The sequence below is a fragment of the Delphinus delphis genome, chromosome 3 (assembly GCF_949987515.2).
Source record: "Delphinus delphis chromosome 3, mDelDel1.2, whole genome shotgun sequence".
Lineage (NCBI taxonomy): Eukaryota > Metazoa > Chordata > Mammalia > Artiodactyla > Delphinidae > Delphinus > Delphinus delphis.
The window spans coordinates 29,268,563-29,292,569 of NC_082685.1; the positions used below are offsets into that span (position 1 = coordinate 29,268,563).

The 24,007-nt window shown below is 45.9% G+C and overlaps 1 protein-coding gene across 1 annotated transcript in view; it reads right to left on the reverse strand.

Moving 5' to 3' along the window:
- The window catches only part of LOC132423081 (teneurin-2), a 713,011-nt gene that overhangs the window by 226,568 nt on the left and 462,436 nt on the right, over positions 1-24,007 (reverse strand). The window contains exon 5 of the mRNA XM_060008418.1: positions 5,405-5,527. Within this exon, the coding sequence (XP_059864401.1) occupies positions 5,405-5,527 (123 nt within the window). The remainder of the gene's footprint in view (positions 1-5,404; positions 5,528-24,007) is intronic.

The window sequence follows — 24,007 nt, forward strand, 5'->3', positions numbered from 1 at the left end:
CGGATCACACAGGTCTTAAGTGGCAGAGCTGGGATCAAAAGCTCTGTCCGACCGTTTCAGAAACCCACATATGTAACCACTAGGCTGACTGCATTTCAGACGCTGGGCTAAATACAAGAGAGACAAAGAGAGGCGTATCCAAGCAGATAGCAGAGACCAAGCTCTGGGTGTGCAGGTCTCTCTGAAAGAGAAGCATGCCAATGAAAGTAAGGGCGAATATGGCAGGAAGGGAAACTGGATCTCATTATTAATACCTATGTCAAGCCACGATGATGCCACGTACAACAGAAAGTATGCAACTGGGAACGGCTTGTGGAGGGCAATCAGAAGCTGAAATCCACCAATGTGATGCACTAAGTGGTACCCATCTGTAACAACGGTAGGATAGCACGGCCTCCAAAATGAGGGGAGTTGTTGCCTTGGTATGTAGGTGGTTGGTGTACCTGCCAGTAGATGTGCAGTATCTCAATGGCTGGCTCGATCATAATGACCCCTTGTCCTTCGGGGAACTTCACCGACTTTGAAAAAGCCCCATGTAGGGAAGTGATCATTTTGGAACCCTGGGTTGTGTTCATTGAGAGGCTGATGAGAGCCAGAGGAAGAATTACCAACCTCCCTGCTAATCTGGCTCCTAGTACCATACATTAAGCCAACTAGTAAAAATCATTATGAAGTTTTTGCTGAAAGGGCAAGTGTAGAAAAACATGTTTCTAAACAGAATAACAGTCTTTGCCATTTTTTTCCAACTTGCATACCATCTGGAAATTCTGATTTTTTTTTCAAAGGGTAGGAAAGAAATGTGCTCCAGGCACAAATAAATGTTTACAGCTGAGTTATAAACCGAGAATGGTGGGGCTTAAAACAGACATGCCAGCAGTGATGGAACTCAAGCTGCAGTGAGACAAATAACGCTGCAAGGAGCTGGCCAGCTCATTTTTGCACATTGGCCCTTTGGAACGGGAAGTCCTGCTTCCTACTGACCTCATCAAGCACATGGTTGAGAAGAAGTCTTCATCAGGGTTTGTCCCCATTCTTAGAGGGTAAAGGAAAAAGATGAAGTGGTAGGATTGTCTACCTTCACATTCCGAAGGCAGCCTTCGCCTTTGGAAAATACAGCACCTCATAAGAAGTGGCAGCCTGTGGAGGCTTGTTAAATGGACCGACCGAGGGACGTTATGATGATGTCAGGAAAAACAACAAATATTCATGGATCTCTTATTAAGTATCTGATATCACACACCATATTCTATAAGTGACATCTCATTATGGGGGACTGCAAGCTTATGAGGGGGTACCATTTTACAGATGATGGCTCAGAGGCCGAGGGAGGGCAAATGGCCTGTTTACATCCACACAGTTCCTTAGTGATGGAGCTGGTGTTTGCATCTAGTCAGACCAACCCCAGAGCCCTGTAGTATAGAGCATCTGTCAATGCGAAGTTATCTGAGAATATATTATACCCAACTTTATGTCAAGAAGGAAAAACTGATATATTGGAGTTTTGTCTTTCTCCCTAGTGTCCTACAACTTGTAGTTACAGACAAGTCCAAGGAAAGCAGAAATGGGTTTGTACATGATCAAGACTAGTCAGCCAACTTCTCCTGTAAAGGGCCAGACAGTAAATATTTCAGGCTTTGGGGGCCATCTAGGCTCAGTTGCCCCTACTCAATTCCATTGCCAGAGCGCAAAAGCAGCCAGGGACAATGAATGAACGTGGCTGTGTTCCAATAAATCTTTATTTGCAAAAACAGGTGGCTGGCCAGATTTGGTCCATGAGATGCAGTTTGCTGACCCCAGATACGGAGGGCACCTTGAATGTAAAATGAGTGTAGGTTTTGAGAGTGACCCATGAAATTCTACTTGGGCGTTTATTCTTTCTTAAGATCAGTGCACAAATTGGCTACATACGACACGCCCTTTAAAAGTTCTTGTATATTTTGCCTCTGGACCTAGCCAATCAAACTGGATTCCCTTATGCTATCTGACCAGGTCAGAACACTGTATTGAATCTTCGTTCTCAAGGCTTATCTACTCCCAGATCTATAGAAAAAGTGTTCCGTGCTCTTGTAATGAAGACGTATGAGTTCGTTCCTTTTAACATAGAAATACACTTGAGATGGTGAGTGATTCTGGCAGTCTGTGGGCTCCCCTTCCTTGATGTGAAATCCAACGACCCAATCAACCACGTTAAGTTTTAATTGAAAGACAGAATGGAGAAAAAATAAACCGTGAACAGCAACAAATGGAAAAGGGAAGACAAAGCCCAAAGAACATATATTCTCCCAACCAATTAATCAAGTCCTTTGTTTCTACTAACATATCAGAGTGTGTAGGCTGCCCTGTCTATTAGACTCCTTTCCAAATCTGAGCAGTGTAAACACTCCTGAAGACCAGGTAATGAAATCTCTATCGATATGCCATCTTAGATGGGACTCACATGCCTGTGTTTTGCTTACATTTTAATTTGCTTCTGCTGGATACTTACCTAGTAATTGCTTAATAAGATTAACCTCCCTGGCAATGTGTGGTGTATCTTGATTAAAACATTATCGGAGTGAAGGATTATCGTACAGCACACAAAAATGGAGAGGGTGGTATTTAATTAATTTATTGCCAATATATCTTGATTGTCTCTTTGAGACACTGGAAAAGTAGTCGATTGGAATTGATCCAGGTTATCTAAATGTATAGGTTTAGATTGTGCAGAGGAGGTAGGTCACTGGGTAAAGAAATTCAAACGTAGGATCACCGCCTTTAAAAAGAGTTAGGCGGGTATAACACACCATTGTAAAGCAATTATACTCCAATAAAGGTGTTAAAAAAAAAAAAGAGGCGGGTGTGTGAAAACACTAACCTTTCTAGTCATTTTTAAAACCAAACTTCACAACAACTTAAGGAGAGATCTGATCTCTTCGGTCACAGGAAGAGTACTGTTTTGGCGTTCAGAAAGAAGACGTTCTGAGTTCTACTTCAACTTTAAGCAATTTCAAATGCTCAGACTTTATCACAAAAGTCCTCTCGACAAAATTCACTGCACAATGACTTGGTAACCTCTTTTCTGGCTCAGAACTCATTTGGAAAATATTCTGCTCTGTGTGATGTTATACAACTCACACAGTATTTTCAAAAGCAGGTGGCCTCTGAGGGGAAAAGTTCTGGCCCTTCCAAAGACACCATGGAACATGTTTCTTTGTTCATTTAGAGACGTCATACTCTTAGTTAGGACCTGTTCTTTTCCGGGAATCTTCTGTCCTGCCGGTGTGGGAGGCTCCAGTGGGGTTGGAAATGAAGCTTAATCACAAATGGGAGGAGAGGCCGACCTTCACTTATGGAAGTTAATGCCTATCAGTGATTCCCTTTTGTGAAGAACGCTATTTAAAAAGTGTTTGTGCGAATTCCCTGGCGGTCCAGTGGTTAGGACTCTGGTCTCTCACTGCCGAGGGCTCGGGTTCAATCCCTGGTCGGGGAGCTAAGATCCCGCAAGCTGCGAGGAGCGGCCCCCCAAAATTGTTTTTTAGTTAAAAAAAAAAGTGTTTGTATGTAATCTCAGTATGTATATGGACATAAAATACATCCCTGTGCAAAAAAAATGCATATTGACATTTCAAATGTGTATTCTGCACTCTTTTCAAAACAAGGAGTGTTGATTTGCAGATTAAAGGACATGTGTGGATCAAACATAACAGAGACCCCCAAAAGCAGTGTTTCTCACAGAGCAGCACCACGGACAGTTTGGATGGGATACTTCTTCATCGTAGGAGGCTCTCCTGTGCACTGTAGGCTGTTTAACTGTATCTCAGCTTCTCCCTACTAGATGCTGGTCGCATCTCTTCTAAATGTGACAATCAAAAGAGTCTTCAGACCTTGTCAGATGTGCCCCTAGGGGGCAAAAACACCCCAGCTGAGAACCACTGCAGTAAAGGCAACTGAAGTTACATTTACAGGTGGTGTCAAGCCCTGGAGATACGCAGACTGCAAATCTGAGGCCAGCAAATCTGGCTCCTGGCTTTTGGGTCCGTTAAGGTAAAATATACTTTTCATTTTCAGGTCTAGTTTTAGTCACTTGATAATGGAAAACATATAATTTCATCCTCAGATAAAACTTTTTCATGCTTACTTAAAGGTAATTTAGTGTTATGATTAGGATAGATGAGGAGAACGACTCTTAAAGCCTCGATCAAAAGATGACAAAGGCACACCTGAAGCATTAGGACAGCTCCGGAGAGGCTAATTTAAGCAACATTAGCACCTCAGGGCTGATTAATGTACACCTCTATGGGAAGATGATTCTGGAATATCCTCTGTGGAAAATGCCTGATCTAGGAAAAACCCAACAGCTCCCTTAAAGATGCACACGTCACAGACCTGAGTTCAGATTTGTACCTGCCTACTTGCTGGATTTGGGGTAAATTTCTAAAACATCCTGGGCCCCGGTTTCTCCAAGGTAATTTTTCTCCCTTTAGGGTTACTAAGGTTACACAATGTTAAATCTGGCACACGACAGGTGCCCAATAAATGTTTCCCTTACCATTGCTGAAATATCCCTGTGGGGTATTTTAAGAAATGTCGGGTGAACTGCCTAGTGTGCTAAGAGGCAGAGTGAAAAATTCTGTGTTTGGAGAACCCTTCTGTGCAATCTCTTCTGTTTGTGATTTCCATCCTGAGTCAAGCATCCTCCCCTACCCTGCATGCCAGCCTGCCTAATGGTGCCATTGGCTGCCGTTGGTTGTCTCTTAATTGCCCCACGTCCCCACTTCCCCATGGTTCTGTTTTTTCTCCTCTTTCTTAGCACCTTGTTAGCACCTATTTTTTTCTTTTTTTCCTGCAAAAGTACTGTTGCCTGATTGCTTCAGTAAACATTTCTATTGTCCCCTTCACTGTTTTGCCAAGGGAAGCTTTGTTCCCGAGTTGTCAAAACTCCTTTCTCTTCTCCCCCGAAGCGGAACAGCTCCGGGTCTTTCTCTTTCATGCCTTGCCAGGTGGTGCTTCCTCCCTGGGGAAGCTGCATGTCTCCCCTGGGGAGAGGGCTCCAGTCTACTGGCCCGTGCCGCCTGCTGCTCTCAGCTTTCCCCATCAGGCAGGACTTTCTCCTGCTGCTCCCCAGGCCTTGAGATGCTTTCAAGCAGCTCCAGACCCTGCCGGTCGCTGCAGATAGCGTAGGGGTGCACATGGCTCTGAGCGGGCACCGCGCCAGCTCCGAGCGGCTCCAGCCAGACACAGCTCACAGACAGGAACAGCAGACAGCTTTGAACGGGGGTACCTAGAAAATGCAGGGCTTTTTTTTCTCCCCGTTTCCTCCCTTTTGCATACCTTACAAGATTCGGATTAGAAAACCTGAACCAGGTGGCGAGAGCTCTGAATTTTCCTGTGGCCTCAAGAGGGCGAGCTGCGGCTGTAACCTCACCTTTGCCTCCAGATGGCGCTGTTGTCACATCATCGTTTCCTGGTAAGCCGGTCCTTATCCCATTGTTAAAGGTGTGTCCATCTGCCGGCTGGAGTTGCCAATTGAGCCCGAGCAGATGCATGGCTGCAGGAGAGACAAAGTAATGAAAACATGAATAGAGAATTCAGCAATGCAGATGTCAAGGGGGAGGGCCAGGTGCCTTTTCCAAACGACTGCCTTTGAAGGAAGCTGCAGTTCAACACTGGCTTGCCCCAGGCCTCAGGGATTCGCTAAATACAGAAGGCAAGTAGATCTGGGTAGTTGGGTTTCCTCTTCCAGTGGAAAGGAAACAACAGCCTCAGGGGGAGAGCATCCCCAGTGGCAGGCGGAGGAGGGAGGGGAAAACAAAGCCCGGACCTTCCAATGGTGCCACCGTAAAGGGGAAAGTGCCCCTCTGGGATCACTGTAAAGGGCACTCTCCATCCCTCCCAGCCTTTCCTGCACTCGGACAGAGCTGTTGATCGCCTGGTGGTCCAGGGGCATTGAAAAGAATAGTTTCTCCCAAACTTCTCACAATCTAAATCTGTTTCAAATCAAGGCTCCCCCAGCAGGGCCAGCCTGCTGGTCTGATGCAGACGAGACTATACCTGCGCTGAAATACCAATGCAGCCTCCAGGATCTGCAGTAGTACTGGCCCACGGTAAAGCCCACCTCCCTGTTTCAAACTTGAAAAAGATTTTTCCGCTCCAGCCCTCTTCCTGACAAGTGAACATCTTTTCAGCCTACGGTGGAGAAAGCTTGGGGGTAGTGATGGAATGGAGTCCTTTTCTGGAAATAGTACTACGGTGATTCACTGTCTCTCTCCCTCTCACCTGCCCTGTCTCTACCCTTCCCCACAGTCCAAGATGGGACACAGAGTTCTGAAGCACTGCCTCTTCTTTGCTAAGCAAACAAGCACGCCTACAAAACTCTCGTTTTACTCCCATACAACCTCCAACCTCCAGACACCAAACTTCCTTCTGGTGGTCCTTGTCACTCTGTTGGTGCCAACTGCCCACGTCCCGGTGAGTTGAGCTAAGCCAATATCCCCCTATGTCTGATGGCTCTTGGTGAGTTGTTCTTACTGTGTGGAGCGAAAGGCAAGTTCCACACACCTGCATTCTTTCAAAGTCTGTATCTAAGGAATGCTTCCTCTGTGAAAAAATAAGGACTTCCTTCCCCTGCATATTTCTCAGCCAGGCAATAACCACCACATGTCTGTCTGGCATTTCAACCAGACACAGGTTGATGCCTTTGCTACCTTTCCAGCACTGCAGGAGGGAAAGGGCTGTTGACAGGGAAAGGTTCCTAGTATGAGGCGGGGATGGGAGAAACAATTAACCACAGGAAACGCAATTAACAATGCTTAGGAAATTGTTCACACAGCAATTAATTCTGCTTGCTTACCACCACCTAAAGTCAGGCTGCATTCTTTTAAGGTTAAAAACTTATCGTCAAACCTTACAGCTCAGATTGATGGCCATGGATGAAGGTGGCAAGGTGTCCCTGCGTGTACATCTGCTTTTTCCTTACACACAACCCCACCTCAGAACCAAGTTTTCTTTCTCTACCTTACTCCGAAGTGCAAGGCTCACTACTGCAACTCTTCGAGATGATACATGCTAATAAGAGTAAGTGACATTTACTGTACACTTTCTGTCTGGGTAACACCTAATTTTCTCCTGCAGTTTATCTGTTCTATGTAGGTCACTTAGTTGAAGAGGCCAGATTCGATTGCCTCAAATAATGACATATTTTCACTGTACAGAGGTCAGGACATGAGAACTAATCGTGGCAGCTTCAAGAGAACGATAGCTTCTGATTTGTAATTACCAGGTGAAGGGAGCCGAGGAATTAGCTATTTTTAAAAGATTTCCAAAAAAACATGCTATTGGGTTATCGGCGCTTGCCTCGAGCCAGCTTTGCTGCTGCACTGGAGATGCGGTTCTTTCAAGGAGGGTCTCTGCGTTTTAACAGAGACACAGATAGATACTGCAGACCCAGCCGGGGCCCAGGCCTCACAGAGCTTTGATTTTTCATATCTAGAAACGGAAGCGATGGGTCCATCAGGCAAAGATGACAACCTCCCCAGCGCCCCATCAATATGAAAACTCTTGTCAAAACTGCTCCCCTTTCCTGGTACTCAATCTTGTCATTCCAAGGTGCAGAACATACTGCAACCATCAGCTTTGGGAGATCAGAGAGCAAGCAATACCCCGATCTTACTGGATATACCGAGGGCGTCCACGAAACGGTGGTCTCCGTTTGCAAAGACGCCTGCCCCCCCCCCTTCTTTTATCTTGGGTTCCGTAGCATCTCTTTATTTAAAAAAAAAAAAAGTATTCTGAAAACAAGAAGACCACAGATGGGGTGAGAAGGGTTCGGGTCAGAGTACACAAGTAAGTTCTCAGACGACTCCCAGAAGTGAAAGGAAAAATAAGAAAGTGAGATGAAGATGGAAAAAGGACAAAAGCCAAATCCACGGTGCATAAGCTCTGTCCTCCCAGTAGAAGCGATGCAACTCACGTTGAAAAATGAAACTCAAGTTTGGGCATACTTTCTGTTGTTGAATTGAACATTAAGTAAATAAGTGAGAACTATATCGGGGTACAACCACCTCCTCTTGGTTTTGTTTTTTGTTTTTTTTTTTGTAGGTGGGGTGTTGTGGGGAGTCTGAAATAGGCTTTTGTTTGCACTTTTTATTTTTCTCTTGGTCAGCTATTCCTTGTCTCTTACTTCGGTAGGAAAATGAGAATATCTTTCTGGCCTGTGGGGATGGACTAAAGTGTCCTTAGGATAAAGACCCAAGGGAGCTGTGAAGTAAATGAGTTTCCTGACTAATGAGAATTGTTTCTCATTCTGCTACGGATTTGCTTGATGGTGGGGGCTGAGAAATCAGTCAGTCTCTCTCTCTTTACCTTTTGTAAAGGTTTCCCTTTACAGGTAGGATAATAGCTGCTTAGGGCCAGAGGGAGGTTCAGCAACTGCCCCCCCCCCCGAAGATTTACTGATAGCAGAGTATCTTGAACATAGAAGGTGCTCCATGAGTGTTCATTGGAATCAGTAATGATACATGCGGGCAGATGTGAGGGGCTGGATTGTAGGACATGATACTCCTTATACATAAAAAACACATAACACAGGGGTGTGAAGGATGGAATGAAACAGTGCTGGCCACTACATGGAGGGGTCTGCAAAGAGAAGCTTTCTGATGATTAGAGTATTAATACCTGCTGCCAGTCCTTGGACCCCTTCTACGGCCAGCACCGTGGTAGACATTCTACAGATATTACCTCAAGACCCGCAGCTTACATTTGAGGTGGGTGCCGTCATCGTGCCCATTTCACAGGTGAGGAAGCTGGTGACTGTAAAGTTTGATCACAGGGGGCTTTTAGAATACGAGGAGGATTACAGTGGGAGGCAGCTGGCTGCTTCATATTTCATAGCGATCTGGTTACATATTCTGGTTTGCAGTGGAATCTCGGCAAACCCGGTCTCTTTCTTGCAACTCATGATCATCTCCCTGTGGTTGAGGAATCGCCAATTTTGTACAGTCAGCACCCCGTTCCTGAGGGGGGGGTTACATCATAGTTCCTCACCTTATTAATCTCACCACACACGCTGCATACCTTTTCCTTCTGCCACATCATCAGCCTGGGTCTGGAGCGAGGACAGCACGGTCCAGAGCCACGGCTGACCAGTGATAGAATACAGAGTGATTGGAGAAAGGAACTGTTACTGCTGTAAGCCATGGAGAGTCTGGGGTTCTTTGTTACAGCAGCATGCCTGAGCCAATCTTGACTGATACGTTCAAGTAGCCGGTAAATGAGAAATTCCACTTTTATACACTAGGTGTCCATGCAGTCCTTAAAGTTATTCACTTACCGGCTCAGGATCCTTTCTAAAACCCAGCCAGGAAGAGTCTGCACATATATAAGGCCACTACATTAGCCTCTATGAACAACAACAACAAGAAGAAGTAGCTCTTTAAACACTATGTCATAATATCTCCAATTCTGACCTGCTCTCAGAATCAGACTGAGAAGCTGAGAAGCCTCAGAGTAGCCAGAGGTACCGCTTCTTCACCTCAAGATGTTGGGTGAACACTGGCCTCATCGTTTTCTCCCAAAAGACATGTGGATGCGGTGGGGTGGTCCCCTCCCCCAATCCCCACAAATGCTCCAGCAGCTCATCCCAAGAGGTCCTGTTCAGACCATCTGAGGGTCAGAAGTGAAATGAGTTTGGGAGACCCTCTCCCTAATGTTATTCACCCCCCACTGACAGCCTAAATGCACAATTTATCATGGTTTGACAGGCTCTGCTCCAGAGAGATCCTGGGATGCAACAAGGGGGCTCCATGGGTCAGCAGGGACAAAACAGGGAAAGGCTCCAAGGGGAAGTTCATGTAATCCAGGTGGCAGCTGGGAAATCAGCCACCAAAAACACAATAGGGCAGCCAAACTCTGAGAGTATCCCTCTGGCTAACTGGAGAAAACTTTTATCAAGTATTGAAAATGAACCAAGACAGGATGGACAGACCACACACACATCCCAGATTTCAGCAGGAATACTAAACAGACCTACCTGCAGTTATGGTGCTATTTTCTTACTGAAGTTGCCTGCGTTTGTGCCAGATGGGGTCCGATAGAAATACTCAGGGGGAGCCAAAGCAAAGAGAAGAGGGAGGGGTTGGCGGCAGGTAAAAGAATTCTCCAGCAACCACAAGGAAGGAGACTGTAGGCCTTGAAAAGTGGCAGCTTGGAACGGGGGTTGTCTGAAATAGTAATTAGGGTATGTGTGGGCCCTGCTGGGTGCCACTTAGAACCTTCCATGTTCACTGGCTGGCAGAGGATCAAGTTGACAAGAGGGCCAATCAATATGTCAGCAACGCTTCCCAGAGAGCTGCTCAGCCCTTGCTTGTCAGAGAGGGCAAACACGGGGGCCACGGGTGTTCTGCGTTTGCCGAGCAGGTCCCCAGGAACCGGGGGTATCTTTAAAGATCAGTCTTGTCAATACATAACTGGAGGAAGAGATTGGGCTTTCCCTTTGAAAATGGAAGCCTTCAGGTCAAGCAGAGCTTAGGGAGGGGAGGAGGTCTTGTGGCTAAACCTGTGATCAGATTCACAAGGGCCTTAGAGATGACGGCAAAGCTCCTTCAGAGACTGAGGCAGGATGATAGGAAGGGTCAGGGCTGGGTCTCCCCACCCTGACATCACCCGATTCAGTCAACAATGCCAGGGCTCCCGTGGGAAATGTAGCCAATTCTGAAAGGGCCCCTGCCTAGATGACGGAAAAAACCGCAGCGGAATACTCCGAGCTCAAATGCACCAGTGCTGACCTCGAACTTGCCCAGGCGATCTGTAAAGGCACTTTTGCAAGTAGTAGTGAAAATTAACACACTGCCAATGAGCCTCCTCGATGATGGTGACAATGAACATCTATTTTGGGACTGTGCCAGGTATTGGGCTAATTACATTATTTGCATCATTTATTCATCATTTATCATTCAGCAGACATTTATTGAGCCCCTACAGTGTGTTAGGTGTGTATTCCCAGGCACCAGGAATAAAGCAGTTAACAAGACAAGTTCCTCGCCCTCAGGGGAAAATAGAAACTAAACACAGAAGCGAAAAGTAGAGTACAGGGCTAGGGAATGCCAGGGCATAGGGGTTGGGAACTTGAACTTTTTTGGTTTAATTCTAGACCAATTAAAGATGATTGCCTGTGATAGGTAAACCTGAGCCAAGGCTTGAACGAAGTAAGAAAGCAATTCATGCTGACATCAGGTTTGAGTGAAGTTAGGGGAAAAGGAGAGTGTGGGGTGCTGCGGGGGATCAGTGGTGGGGAATGGGTACCCTTGGAAGGGGTCTGCCTTATATTTGGGTGAGGTGGGATGACCCTGGAGGATTCTGAAGAGGAAGAAAGCTCATTTATTTTCATTCTCACCCTGTGAGGTGGTAATATAATCTACATTTTCTAGATGAGGAAATTGAGGCTTCGGGAGGTTAAGTGACTTGCCCAAGATCACACAGCCAGGAAGTGGGAAATCTGGGATTCAGACTGAGACACTTGTACCTGCAGAGTCAACCACCATGCTCTCCTGCCAGTGACTCACTCTCTCTGAGTCCTCACTGGAGGCCGTCCGGCCCTTGGAGTTCTTTAAATGAATCACTACTTTGCCAAGACTGAACAAGGCAGGTGGGCTACAGAACCACGTACTAAATACTGTCAAGGCTCACTCGGGAACAGACACCTCCTTGTGCAAGCAGTCATTAGTCCTCTATAAATATAAAAACCAGTTTGCTATTTAACTTAAAGGAATCGCCGTTGTCAATAGAAAATAAATCTGTTGGACAACTTCAATTTACCGTCCTGCTGGCTAACAATCAATATGTTTGGTGACTTTTTCCTTGGTGAGTTTGCTTATCATGCTTCAGGGATGCAGTAGCATACAGTGGGTCTTCCTTAAAGAGATGAGGGCTCACTGCAATGTATTAATGTATTAATTACCCTTTTTAGGAAGGCTGTCAGTGCCCAAATGACCTTCTGCCTAAAAGAAGAGATGTAAACAAAACCATGAGGGATAACATTCTCAGAAATGCTCCAAGTCTTAAAGGAGTTAAAAATTTTTAAATCTTAAAGGAGTTAAAAAAAAAAAAATCCCTTCCAAACCACATTGGTGAAGTGATTTCTTTTAGTTTCGCCCCATTGTATTGCAATACACTGAGTGGAATAAATTTTCAAAGCACCGCAGGGAAGTTACGCCCACAAATCCCTTTACTAGTAATGGGATTTGTGCACCTATCTGCTAAGAATGCTCTGAGAACTTACTTGCCTGTGTCCAACTTCCAGCCTGCAGCTTCCAAAATGGTTGCAAAGCTTATGGCCCAGGAATTACACAGACGAGGAAGGGTGAGCTGTAGATACGATACCAGAATCCTGGCAGGACCACGGGAAATGAGAGGGGCTTTGGAGAAATGCACCTGCATTTACCCCTCTACCTGCACTCTCTCATCTTCCAGCTATGGTGCTAAAGTGGTCCTCGGCATGAATTCTGTCTGCGCCTTTCTAATTCTAGTCCCTCACAAAAGCAGGGAGACTTGCTGGCCTGCATGTCTGCCACGAGGACGAGGCGAGAGTTGCAGGAGACAGCTCTGGGACCAGAGAGCGGTGTGTTCCCGAGACAAGAAGAATCCACACGGAGGGACCAGCATATTAATCTAGTCCTGTGACAGGCTTGGGATGGTACAGGGAGCGGGAAGTGGTATGAGATTAATCAATTCCTGTGTTTGGAGGAAACAAATGGGGCTCCTTGCCGCTTTAGGGTGCATGGCGCCCCCAAGCCGGTGTCAGCCCCGCCCCCTTCGTCCCCTTGCACCTGCTGCACTGCAGCTGGCAACAGTGTGGGTGTGTGGTGTCTGGTGTGCTCAGGTGACCTATAACAAGGCCCCCTGGCTCCCAGCATCACCGGGCAGATCGATACGCAAGACGGACCCATGAGCTGACATCCACCTTCTGTTTCTGGTGCGGGGGTCCCCAGGAACGTACACTGGAGGACAGGCGATGCTGGCCAGGCATCCCATTGTCCACGGAGCCAGCTCATCCTCGGGCTGATAAATACACACCTGGAGCCATTCAACATACAGAGCATCATTTCCCACCCCAGACTACTCCGTTCCTGCTGCTACTTTTTCCTGGAAAGAACTAAAATAAAAGCCTTTCTTTCTCCAAGAAAGGACCCATGTGATCAAAATACCTTTAGAGAATGATAACATCGGTAGGTTTTTTTCTTCAAATAAATCACCGTCTCGGATTTTAAGAGCTTTTGTGATAGCAGAACACATCCCCACAATCCACACACATACACCTCAATGCATCTTCCTTCCGCCCGACCCCGAAGCTTGTCATTCAGCGTCAACAATCCAAACATCATTCGTCTTTCATTAAAGAACAGCAACCAGCGGTCCTGTTCAAGAGGGGGCCGGTCCACAAGACCACCAACTACAAAAGGAAGGCGACGTGGGCTGCACGCAGCATGCGGCCACCGGAATCCTGGGAAGCAGACATCATGAATGTTTTAGAGGATGAGATGTCATATCGATCAGGAGATGTGCTGTGTGTGTGCTGGAACAAAGAGGGGGAACTCTCTCGTGAAAAATCGCCTTCTGCAAGAGGGAGTGGGGAGGGGGTTCTGGGAGGTGGCCGTTAGGGCGCTGGCCCTACTCTGTTCCCTCAGCTGCAGCAAACGAGGGAAAGACAGTCTGGACTCACTTCCCTTCCTGAGTCCCGGGCAGCCCCCAGCAAACCACTCCCTGTGAGCCTTCTGACTGAACTCACAGCCCACAGCCAGGCAGCCTGAGATTGGCATCCTAGCCAGGGGGCCTTAGGAACAGGATAAAGGAAGAGCTATCTCCCTATCTTGGGTCCCTGAGAGATTCAGTCCCATCAGGGTTCAAATCCCCACACTACTACTCATAAGCAGATGAACTTGTACCAATGAATTCACCTCTCTGAGCTTTGCTTTCCTTAGCTAGAATAAAAGCTAACGTTTTTAGAAAGCGCTGACTCAGGGGCCAACATTCTGCTGAGCGCTTGGTATACATTACTTTATTTGCCCTTTACAACAAACCTGGAGGTGGGTACTGTTATCATTCCCATTTTGTGATGAAAAAATTGAGGCAGAAAGGTGTTGGGAACCTTGCCCACCCTGATAGGGCTCACAGTTGGGGCAGCTGGTTATGGAATCAAGCACATGCTCTCAGCCCTTTACATCTCTATGGGGAGAGGGGTGATCAAACCGACCTTGCAGGGCATTGTGATATAAAGGAGACAGGAACCTGGGAGTATCAAACACAAAGGAGGCACTCAAGAAACGTGTCTCACTTCCCGTTGGGTCTCGGATCACTCTGTCATGACAACAATGGTGATCATGGCTAACTTTTATTAAGCCCTTACTGTGTGTCAGCATCGATTCTGTGGAGTGTGTATATTATTCTCCCATCTCGTAGACGAAGACGCTGAAGCTCAAGGGACTGAAGTAGCATGCAGCTGGTAAGTGGTCGAGGGGTGATTTGAACCTGAGCCCCGTGACACCTACGGCCTGAGTACTGCACCACCCAACTCACAGCAGGACGACTGTCAGCTCAAAGTCCAATACCAGTGAAGATGGGGGACGTATATTCATCTAGATATTCATCCCCCATTGGCCTGAATCCCCCACCAGAGACAGCTTTGTGGCTTCCTTTTCTCTGCATCCCATCAGAATGGCAGAGCCACAGTCAAGAGGGGCTCAAAGGTCGTGTGGTCCACACCTTTGCTGTACAGATGGTGCCCACGACAGCCAATGACTGGCTGAGCCAGGATTTGAAATTTGGTCTCCTGATTCTTTGTCTGGTGCCCTCTCTACTGTCTCGTCCACCTCCTTAAAGACAGAGAAGCTGATGGGCAATGAAAAGCCTTAAAAAACAGACAATGAGGGCACTGCAGAGAAGCCTTCTCCTCTCACCTAAGATTTTTATTACTATGACTTGCAATGCAGGGCACAAGCAAAAATAACCTGTTAAATTAGTCAACAAAAGGGGCATTATGGTTCTTTCTGATCCTAAATTCATTAGCTCGGGTTTCTCTGGCAAATTACTTCTACCACAGAAGTTCATTCACACCTACAGTCTAAAATCACCACTTTTCTATTTCTACCCGGTCCAAGGATGTCGTGGTCCATATAGATGTGTTCCCTCCTGCGTGTGACCTTGGTAATTTTTCAGGAGTGAGAAATGAGTTGAAGAAATAAGGACGCTGAGCAAATCCTGTATGTAATTCTCATTTCAATTTGGTCATTTGTTCAGCAAAGCCAAATTAGGCACATGGGGAGGCTGCCAATGTTCTTTTCAATTTTTAATTTCTGACATGGTTTGCTCAAGGATTTTTTTTTTTTAACTCAGGAATTTAAAAAAATCTCATGTTACAGTAAATTGGGCTTGCTCTTTCTCTTAAATGGTTTTTAGTTAAGTGGATTTCACATGCCTAACCTAAAACATTTAAAAGTTGATTCTGATGGAAAGAAACATCACGTTAAAAACAAAAATTAGTTCTCTCTCCCAGGGATTGATCATACAGTAGGAACTGAAAATCCCAGAAATATGGTAGTCCTGGTTCTCTGATGTGCTTACTATCAACACAGTCAACTTTTTACCGGGAGAAAGCTAGTCTGGATAAAAAAGGATTCTTTCTTTTCGGAATGCAAGCCACCTAAATCTATCAAAAAAGAACAGTTTCCTCTGCAATTAGATAAATGACACAATTAGGCTTATTTGGAGTTTTTGACAATTTACTTGGTAGAGCTAATTTCAGGGGCTTGAAGTGACACTTAAGTCCCAAACATTTCTTTCCTGCTGAAGGTACACATTTCTCTCAACAGGTAGCAGCACTGTGGCTGTGGCATTTTTGGCTTATACAAAGCATTGCAATGACAGCAGAAAGACATTCAACACGGTTCATAATTAACCTTCCTCCTCCCTTTGGCTTGTGATCCCTCCCCACCCCCCACACCCCCCCAATTACTCGATGGAAGATCCCAACTCAGGTGTAACCCAATTCACCTCCAGGCGGGGGTTGGTGTCTCTTCTAATACCTGCCTGGGAGAGAGATGCTCCCTGACCCACATGTTTGGAGCTCAAGAAGGATGAACACGTTTGAAAAGTTCCCCCACTTGTTTTTATTACTTAGATCTTGGAGGCTGAAGTTTCTAAAATGTCCACATTAGTTTTATCTGATTTCATTTCGTCTTTAATATAAGACACTCCTGTGGTAGATATTTTATTATCCCTATTTTACAAATGAAGAGAATGAGACACCAGTTATACAACACGCCCAGTGACAAGGGTTGCCAGATTTAAAAAAAAAAAAAGGGCTTCCCTGGTGGCGCGGTGGTGGGGAGTCTGCCTGCCGATGCAGGGGACACAGGTTCGCACCCCCGTCCGGGAAGATCCTACATGCCGCGGAGCAGCTGGGCCCGTGAGCCATGGCTGCTGAACCTGCACGTCCGGAGCCTGTGCTCCACAACGGGAGAGGCCACAGCAGTGAGAGGCCCACGTACCACAAAAAAAAAAAAAAAAAAAGTTAAATCTGGCAATTCTACCAAGTCCCCATAGTTAGACTAAATCTCAGAGACACCTTTGTCCTTCTGCAGCCCCAGGAATAGCCCATTGGCTGCTGCCCTCATATCCTCTAAGCTTAGTTCCAGATCTGTCAGAAAGAATTGTCCAAGGTAACCAGAGTTGGGTCTCTCCTCTGAACCTCTAGAGTTCTCTAATTTAAATGTCATTTCCATTCTGCTTCCAGTCCAACAGAAATATAACACGAGCCACATATGCAACTTAAAATGTTCTAGTAACCACATTAAATAGGTAAAAATAAATGTCATGGTTTCAACCTAATACATCCAAAACATCACTTCAATATGTAATCAATGTAAAAATCATTTTTCGTTAAGTCTTCCAAATCTGGCCTGTATTCTGCACTAAGAGCATATCTCAATGGAGGTGCTAAACTTTCAGTGGTTAGAGTGAAATGTGGTCCTGCCAAAACAATAAAAGTCTGTTAAACAGAAAAATACATCCCTTCAGTTTTTAAATTTAATTACAATGAAATGAAGTGAAAAATTCAGTTCACATGTGGCTACTGGACAGAGCAGTTCTAGACCACTGTGGCTAAATGGGGTTCTTCTAGGCCGATTTCCTCCTCTCTGCCCCCAGGATATTTTGTATCCGCACCTCTCACAGCATCTGTGGCTTTATGTGGTGATAACTTATTTGCTGATCACTCTACTTCCCCTCCCATCCCCCCTCAAACTTTGATCCATGAGCACCTTGAGGGGTGAGAGCGAGTCCTTATACCCCCTCTTTTCAATTTGCTGCAGTAGAGCCACTATCAGGTTTAGAACACACTATGTCCAACAACTATTTATTGAATGAAAGAATGGCTTAACGACTTGTGTTTAAAAAAATGCAGTTAATTGAGGTCTTGCAGTGTACCAGGCTAAGAATAATCATGGCAATAGTAATGAACAGTTTCTATTGAATTCTGACTTTGTACCAGGCTCTCCATTACTACCAGCTTCTAAGCATTTTCTCATTTGAATACCCTGCTCCCCCAGAAATCATCTTTGAGGCAGGACCTATTATTTCCATTTTACAGATGAGAAGACTGAGGCTTAGGGAGATTAAATAACGTGCCCACTCTCACACAGCTACTAAGCGCCAGAGCCAGGAATATGCGGATGTATCTCAACCTCCCTGCTGGTGTTTCCCTAACCTCAGTCATCATGGACCACATTCCTGATTTTTTACTAAATCTGATCTCCACTCATGCTAGTATTTCCTCACTACATTTTAAAATCAATACCCCCCCCCCGCCTTAAAACTTTAATCCACTTAGCCTCAACCCAAAATAGTATCTGTGAAATAGAATGTGTGATGTATTAGTTATAAGGCTTTGTGATACATGAACATGGACATAGAATTATTGAAATAAAGACGTTTGCCCACACAGCACACGGTCACCCTGCGCATGTGCTACTAGTGGTCTGTCTCCTGCAGTGGAGAAAACATTACCCCCTGGTAATGCTGGACTGCCTCTAACTTCGAACATTTGTCTTTCTATTCCCAAGGACCCACCATTATTTCTGTGTTTTCCCTGCCCTCTACAGTGGTCTAAGAAAGCAAAAACATCAGCAGTAGAAGAATGGGCTGGAAAGAAGGCTGCCCGTGCCTGTCTTTTCTCATTATTTCCAGCTGGATAAAAGCAAACCACAAGACCTGACCTCCCACCCACCCCCTCCACCTTGAGGCTTTTTCTTTACTTCTTCAGGGCCAGAGGCCTAAGACTGCTTCAGGTAGGCTGCATCCATGGGGTCAGTCCTTCCTGCCGAGAGCCTCCCCACCTTAGGCCAGGGTGATGCCAGGAGAGTCTGGAACCTGCTAGAATCCAAGAGCCCTGATCCACATCACCTGCCTCTGCCCAGAAACATGTCCACAGCCCAGACCATCACGGATGTGTTCCTGGGCAGCCCAGTTTCTACTTAACTCATAAATTCACCAGCCATCATTGAGCACCGACTATATCCCAGATACTGCAAACCCTCAAGGCAATTTTCTTTCTTTGTTTTAAAAAATTTTTTATCGAAGTAGAGTTGATTCACAATGTTGTGTTAATTTCTGCTGTCTAGCAAAGTGATTCAGTTATACACACATATATATTCTTTTTCATATTCTTTTCCATTATGGTTTATCACAGGATATTGAATATAGTTCCCTGTGCTATACAGTAGGACCTTGTTGTTTATCCATCCTGTATATACTAGTTTTCAATGCAATTTTCCGTAACAATAATAGTCAACATTAATATAGTGGTTACTGTGTGCTAGACACTATTCTAAGAACATTAAATATTTAGATAGGAAATGTTTGGTAGATCAAAGATGGTAGAATATCGGTAATTTTATATGGTCCAACTTAAACATATTAATCACTTAATACAATAGCCCCAGAGACAGATACTTTTATTATACCTATTTACAGATGAAGAAACTATAGGGGAGAGAGATTAAGTAACCTGGTCATTCCACCACTAGTAATAGAGCTGGGCTGTGAACTTGGGGACTTTGGCTCAAAACACTTACCCATAATGCTTTCTGCCTCTTATAGCAAAAGTGCCAAAAAAGAATGCTGCCTTCTGCCTAAAGGCCGGACGCTATACTTCAGGTGCATTGCAGCTAAGATATACTTTTATGGGAACAATGGAACATGATGGTTAGAGTAGCTTTGCAGCCAAAAACCCTTGGCCTCAAATCCGATCCCTTTGGACCTTAGTATCTGTGAGACTCTGGAAAAGTTTTGTTTAGTTTAGTTTTTCAACTTCTCAGACCCTCTATTTCCTCATCTGTAAACTGAGAATCTTGAAACTCCCTACCTCCCAGGGGAGACTGTCACATTAAACAAAATAAAGCATGCAAAGCACTTGGCTTGACAAAGAGTTACGAGCTCAACAAATTAGTTATTGTGTGGACTGGCCAGAAATAACTGTCTGTCTGGAGAAAAGTATCTTTCAGATTCCAAACAGCTAGATTAGAGGCAAATAGTCATTCCTGAATTGGAGATGTCCTGTCTTCTGAATTAAAACATCAGAATCCAATGGGGGAGAATACTTAGGGATCATCTCCTCTGGACTCATTTTACAGAAGAGGTTACAGAACTCAACCTAAAAAGGTTAAATACCTTGGCGGAGAGGCTATGCATCGTTCTTGAGAAGCACAGATCCCTCATCTCATTTGCTTCCACCTTGCTGCACTGACTCTTGAAGGCATCCTTTTGGAGAGATGCTTTCAAAAGAAGAGTCAGACCTGCTGACCCGACTCACAGATTTCATGCATGTGTGATATCACTGGCAACGCTAAGCAGTGGTGGGAGGTGCAGCTGGGGTGGGAAAAGGGAGGTGAATGGGGGGGGATTCTAAATGATTTCCATCAAACTTTTCCAAAGCTACTGCAAATATGCAGCGTGTTTCCTTTGCAAACGTAGCTTCAACTCAAGCCCTCCAACCTCCCTCCTTCTACCCAGATCACCACCTTGAGTCCCCTCCCATGTTAATATTTGGGAGATGCCTCTGTGTATAAAAACACATTCAATAGCAATATTTCCTACATTTAACCTGATATCTACAAATTCAGCCTGCTCACATGATTCGGTTTGCATAGCGTGGGTGGGCTCAGTTAATGAGTCTTTCCTAACCTTCGACTCTGTGCCTGGGGCTAAGCCAGGCTCTGGAGGGGAATGGTAATAACTGAGACACCGCTGCCCTCCAATGGTCCAGGCCATTGGTTTCAGGCTGTGGTTCCCAGACCAGCAGAATCAGCATCCTCTGAGAACTTGTTAGAAATGCAAAGTACTGGCCCCCACTCCAGACCCACAAATCAGAAACTCAGGCAGGGGCGGGGCTCAGGTATCTATATGGCTTAACAAGCCCTTTAAGTGATTCTGACAGAGGCTTAAGTTGGAGAACCACTGGCGCTGTGTGAAGCAAGGCCGCTAGCAATGAGTAAAGGAGAACGTGAACGGCGGGAACGAGCTCCTATTGCCTATTTCCACGAGGGTGGAGGAGCTGAGAGCCCCAGAGCCTCCTGCCAGGTGTGCAAGGTCTCTGCCCACGCGGGTAGGATGTCACAAGCAGCTAGGAAGACGCAATACAGAAAAGAGAGGCTCAAGCCAGAGTGGAAAGATGGAGACAGTGGCAGACCCAGACTTGAGCCAAAGTGCAATAGGGACCTGCTCTCTGCCCGTTCTGCCTGTCTGGGAGGACCAGTTATCAGAGACCCATGGCCACCTCCAGACTCAACAGGGCCACTTGTATGAATGCTTTCCCATCCCACTGGAAGCTTCCTGGACGCCCATCCACGTCGCTCAGAACCTTGCTTTCCAAACCATCAGCCACTTAACAGAATTAAAACAGAACCTGTTGGAACTTTTTAAAGAATTAATTAATTTATTTATTTTTGGCTGCGTTGGGTCTTCGTTGCTGGGCACGGGCTTTCTCTAGTTGCGGCGGGCGGGGGCTACTCTTTGTTGCGGTGCGCGGGCTTCTCATTGTGGTGGCTTCTCTTGTTGCGGAGCATGGGCTCTAGGTGCGAGGGCTTCAGTAGTTGTGGCATGTGGGCTCAGCAGTTGTGGTGCACGGGCTTAGTCGCTCTGTGGCATGTGGGATCCTCCCAGACCAGGGCTCAAACCCGTGTCCTCTGCATCAGCAGGCGGATTCTTAACCACTGTGCTATCAGGGAAGTCCCAGAACTTGTTGGAACTTGATACATGAATTCATTCATGCCCCCCGCCCCTTAAAACAACTTCACATTTTCTACCATTAATGGATGTGCAATTATAGAGGAGATTAGTGATTTAAGCCAAACATATAAACTCTCAGGGTGGAAATTTTAAGCACTGTGCCTAAAATTGGGGAGATATTTTCAGAGAGAAGGTATTTTAGACAGTGGCTCTGAGATGGCATAAAGGGAGGGTTCTCTCCTCCACTCTCTGGTCAGTCCTGACCATGGACGTGCAGACCGAAGGCAGGCAGGTCTTGGGGGATCTGGGCTCTGTTAGAAGGACTGCATCCCCTTTCCCCCCATCAGGCACAGAGCTGCCCAAAACCAGACGATGCACTGGGGTAGTTGTGCCGGGGGCATGTGATTGGAAATACCTGTCTGTAAGCATTCTTGGGGCAAATTCTTTTTTTCTTTAGTCCGGGAGGCTGACCCCATGAGTTTGCGCTGAACAGCTATGTACTGGCTTAGGACTGTTAGGGCTCAGCTTGACCTAGCTTCAGCAGAATAGGGCCATTTTTGGAAGGTTGTTAAAATAGCTCACGGAAGTGAGGGAGGATCTGCCTCACCAAGCCTTGTCTTTTTTTTTTTTTTTTTTTCCGGTACACGGGCCTCTCACTGTTGTGGCTTCTCCCGTTGCGGAGCACAGGCTCCGGGCGCGCAGGCTCAGCGGCCATGCCTCATGGACCCAGCTGCTCCGCGGCATGTGGGATCCTCCCGGAGTGGGACACGAACCCGCGTCCCCTGCATCGGCAGGCGGACTCTCAACCACTGCACCACCAGGGAAGCCCAAGCCCTGTCTTTATTCTCGGTCAGGGGGCTCTCTCCACAAAGGGTGGGCCGTGGCCACAGAGAATGCCAGACTCATCGTCCCACCCTCTTGGGCCACCAGAGAAAAGAGAGCTTCATTTTTTGAGCTTCGCTTTTAGACAGGCAAGTATTCTGATCGTCGCAGCTGGGGTCACGTGCCCTTCCTTGGGCCTCTCACTGTGGCCTTGAAGGTAAGATAACACTATGGCCCTGACCTGAAGACGATGCGAGGAGGGTGTTGAGTATAGACCCGGCCACCAAGTAAGGATGTCACGTCTAGCAAATAAAAATACAGGATGCTAGTTAAATTTGAATTTCCCGTGCAATATTCAGGACACACTTATACTAAATACATTATTTGTTATTTATCTGCAACTCAGATTTAACTGGGGTTCTACACTGAATCTGGCAACCCTGTCACCAAGGGAACTGATGTGAGCCAGTCAGGCTCCCCATTTTGTGTCTACCACAGTTTGTATGAACCCTTGAAGAGGTACAGAGTTCTCTGTGGAACAAAGCGCTGTCCATGCTCAGGGGTGTCCCTGAGACCCTGCTCCATGGTGTGTTGGGATGGCTGTCTGTCCAGATGAGAATCTGTGTCAGGCATCTGCATTTTTCACGAAGTGTCAAAACTGTCTGGCTGTCTGATGTGTAAAGCATATGGACTATACTTTTTATCAACCATATCGGTTCCCAGGTGGGACCTGAGGAATTTATCAGAAAATTCAGCTAGAATTATTAGAGAAATGCAAATCAAAAGTACAATGAGGTACTATCCCACACCGGTCAGAATGGCCATCATTAAAAAGTCTCCAAATAACAAATGCTGGAGAGGGTGTGGAGAAAAGGGGACCCTCCTACACTCTTGGTAGCAATGTAAGTTGGTGCAGCCACTACAGAGAACAGTATGGATGTTCCTCAGAAAACTAAAAACAGAATTACCATGTGACCCAGCAATCCCACTCCTGGGCATATACCCAGACAAAACTGTAATTCGAAATGATACATGGACCTCTATGTTCATAGCAGCACTATTTACAGTAGCTAAGACATGGAAACTGCCTAAGTGTCCACTGACAGATGAATGGATGAAGATGTGGGGTAGATGTGTGTGTGTGTACTAAGCGAAATGAGTCAGAAAGAGAAAGACGACTATCATAGGATATCACTTACACGTGGAATCTGAAATATGACACAAATGAACTTATCTACGAAACAGAAACAGACTCACAGACATAGAGATCAGACTTGTGGTTGCCAAGGGGGAGGGGTTTGGGGGAGGAAGGATTGGGAGTTTGGGATTAGCAGATGCAAACTGTTATCTATAGAATGGATAAACAATAAGGTCCTATTGTATAGCACAGGGAACTATATTCAATATCCCGTAATAAACTTCAACGGAAAAGAAAAAGAAAAGCAAAATTCGGCTAGCATCAAATTGTGATTCCACTCTTGCCAAAGCTCCCTAGAGATGTCTGATAGAGAGTCAGCATGAGGCTACCTAGCTGGTCCAAGCCCATCTCTTAGGCTGGGGTTTAGTGCCCTTTTTCTAGAAGGCTCACTACAACCCGTTTATAAGGTCTCTTCCTCTCTAGTCTTGGCTGAAAATTTGGAACCTGAAGATCTCTGCAAGTTCCATTTCTGCCAACAGTGTTGATTCCTGTAAATATTTACCACACTTGCTCTGCAGTCGAGGCGCAGCCATTTTTTCTTTTCCTCTGGAAGGAAGTTTATTACACAAAGTAATAGGTGATGTCTTCTTGCTACCATATCAATCTGCCTGTGTGCTGAACTTCTTCGACAGCAAGAACAAACAGTTGTTACTGAAACCTTCCACCCGGAGGAAAACAATAAAACCAGAAACAAAAGCAAACCAACAAACCAAACTTCTATAGAGATGTATTCTC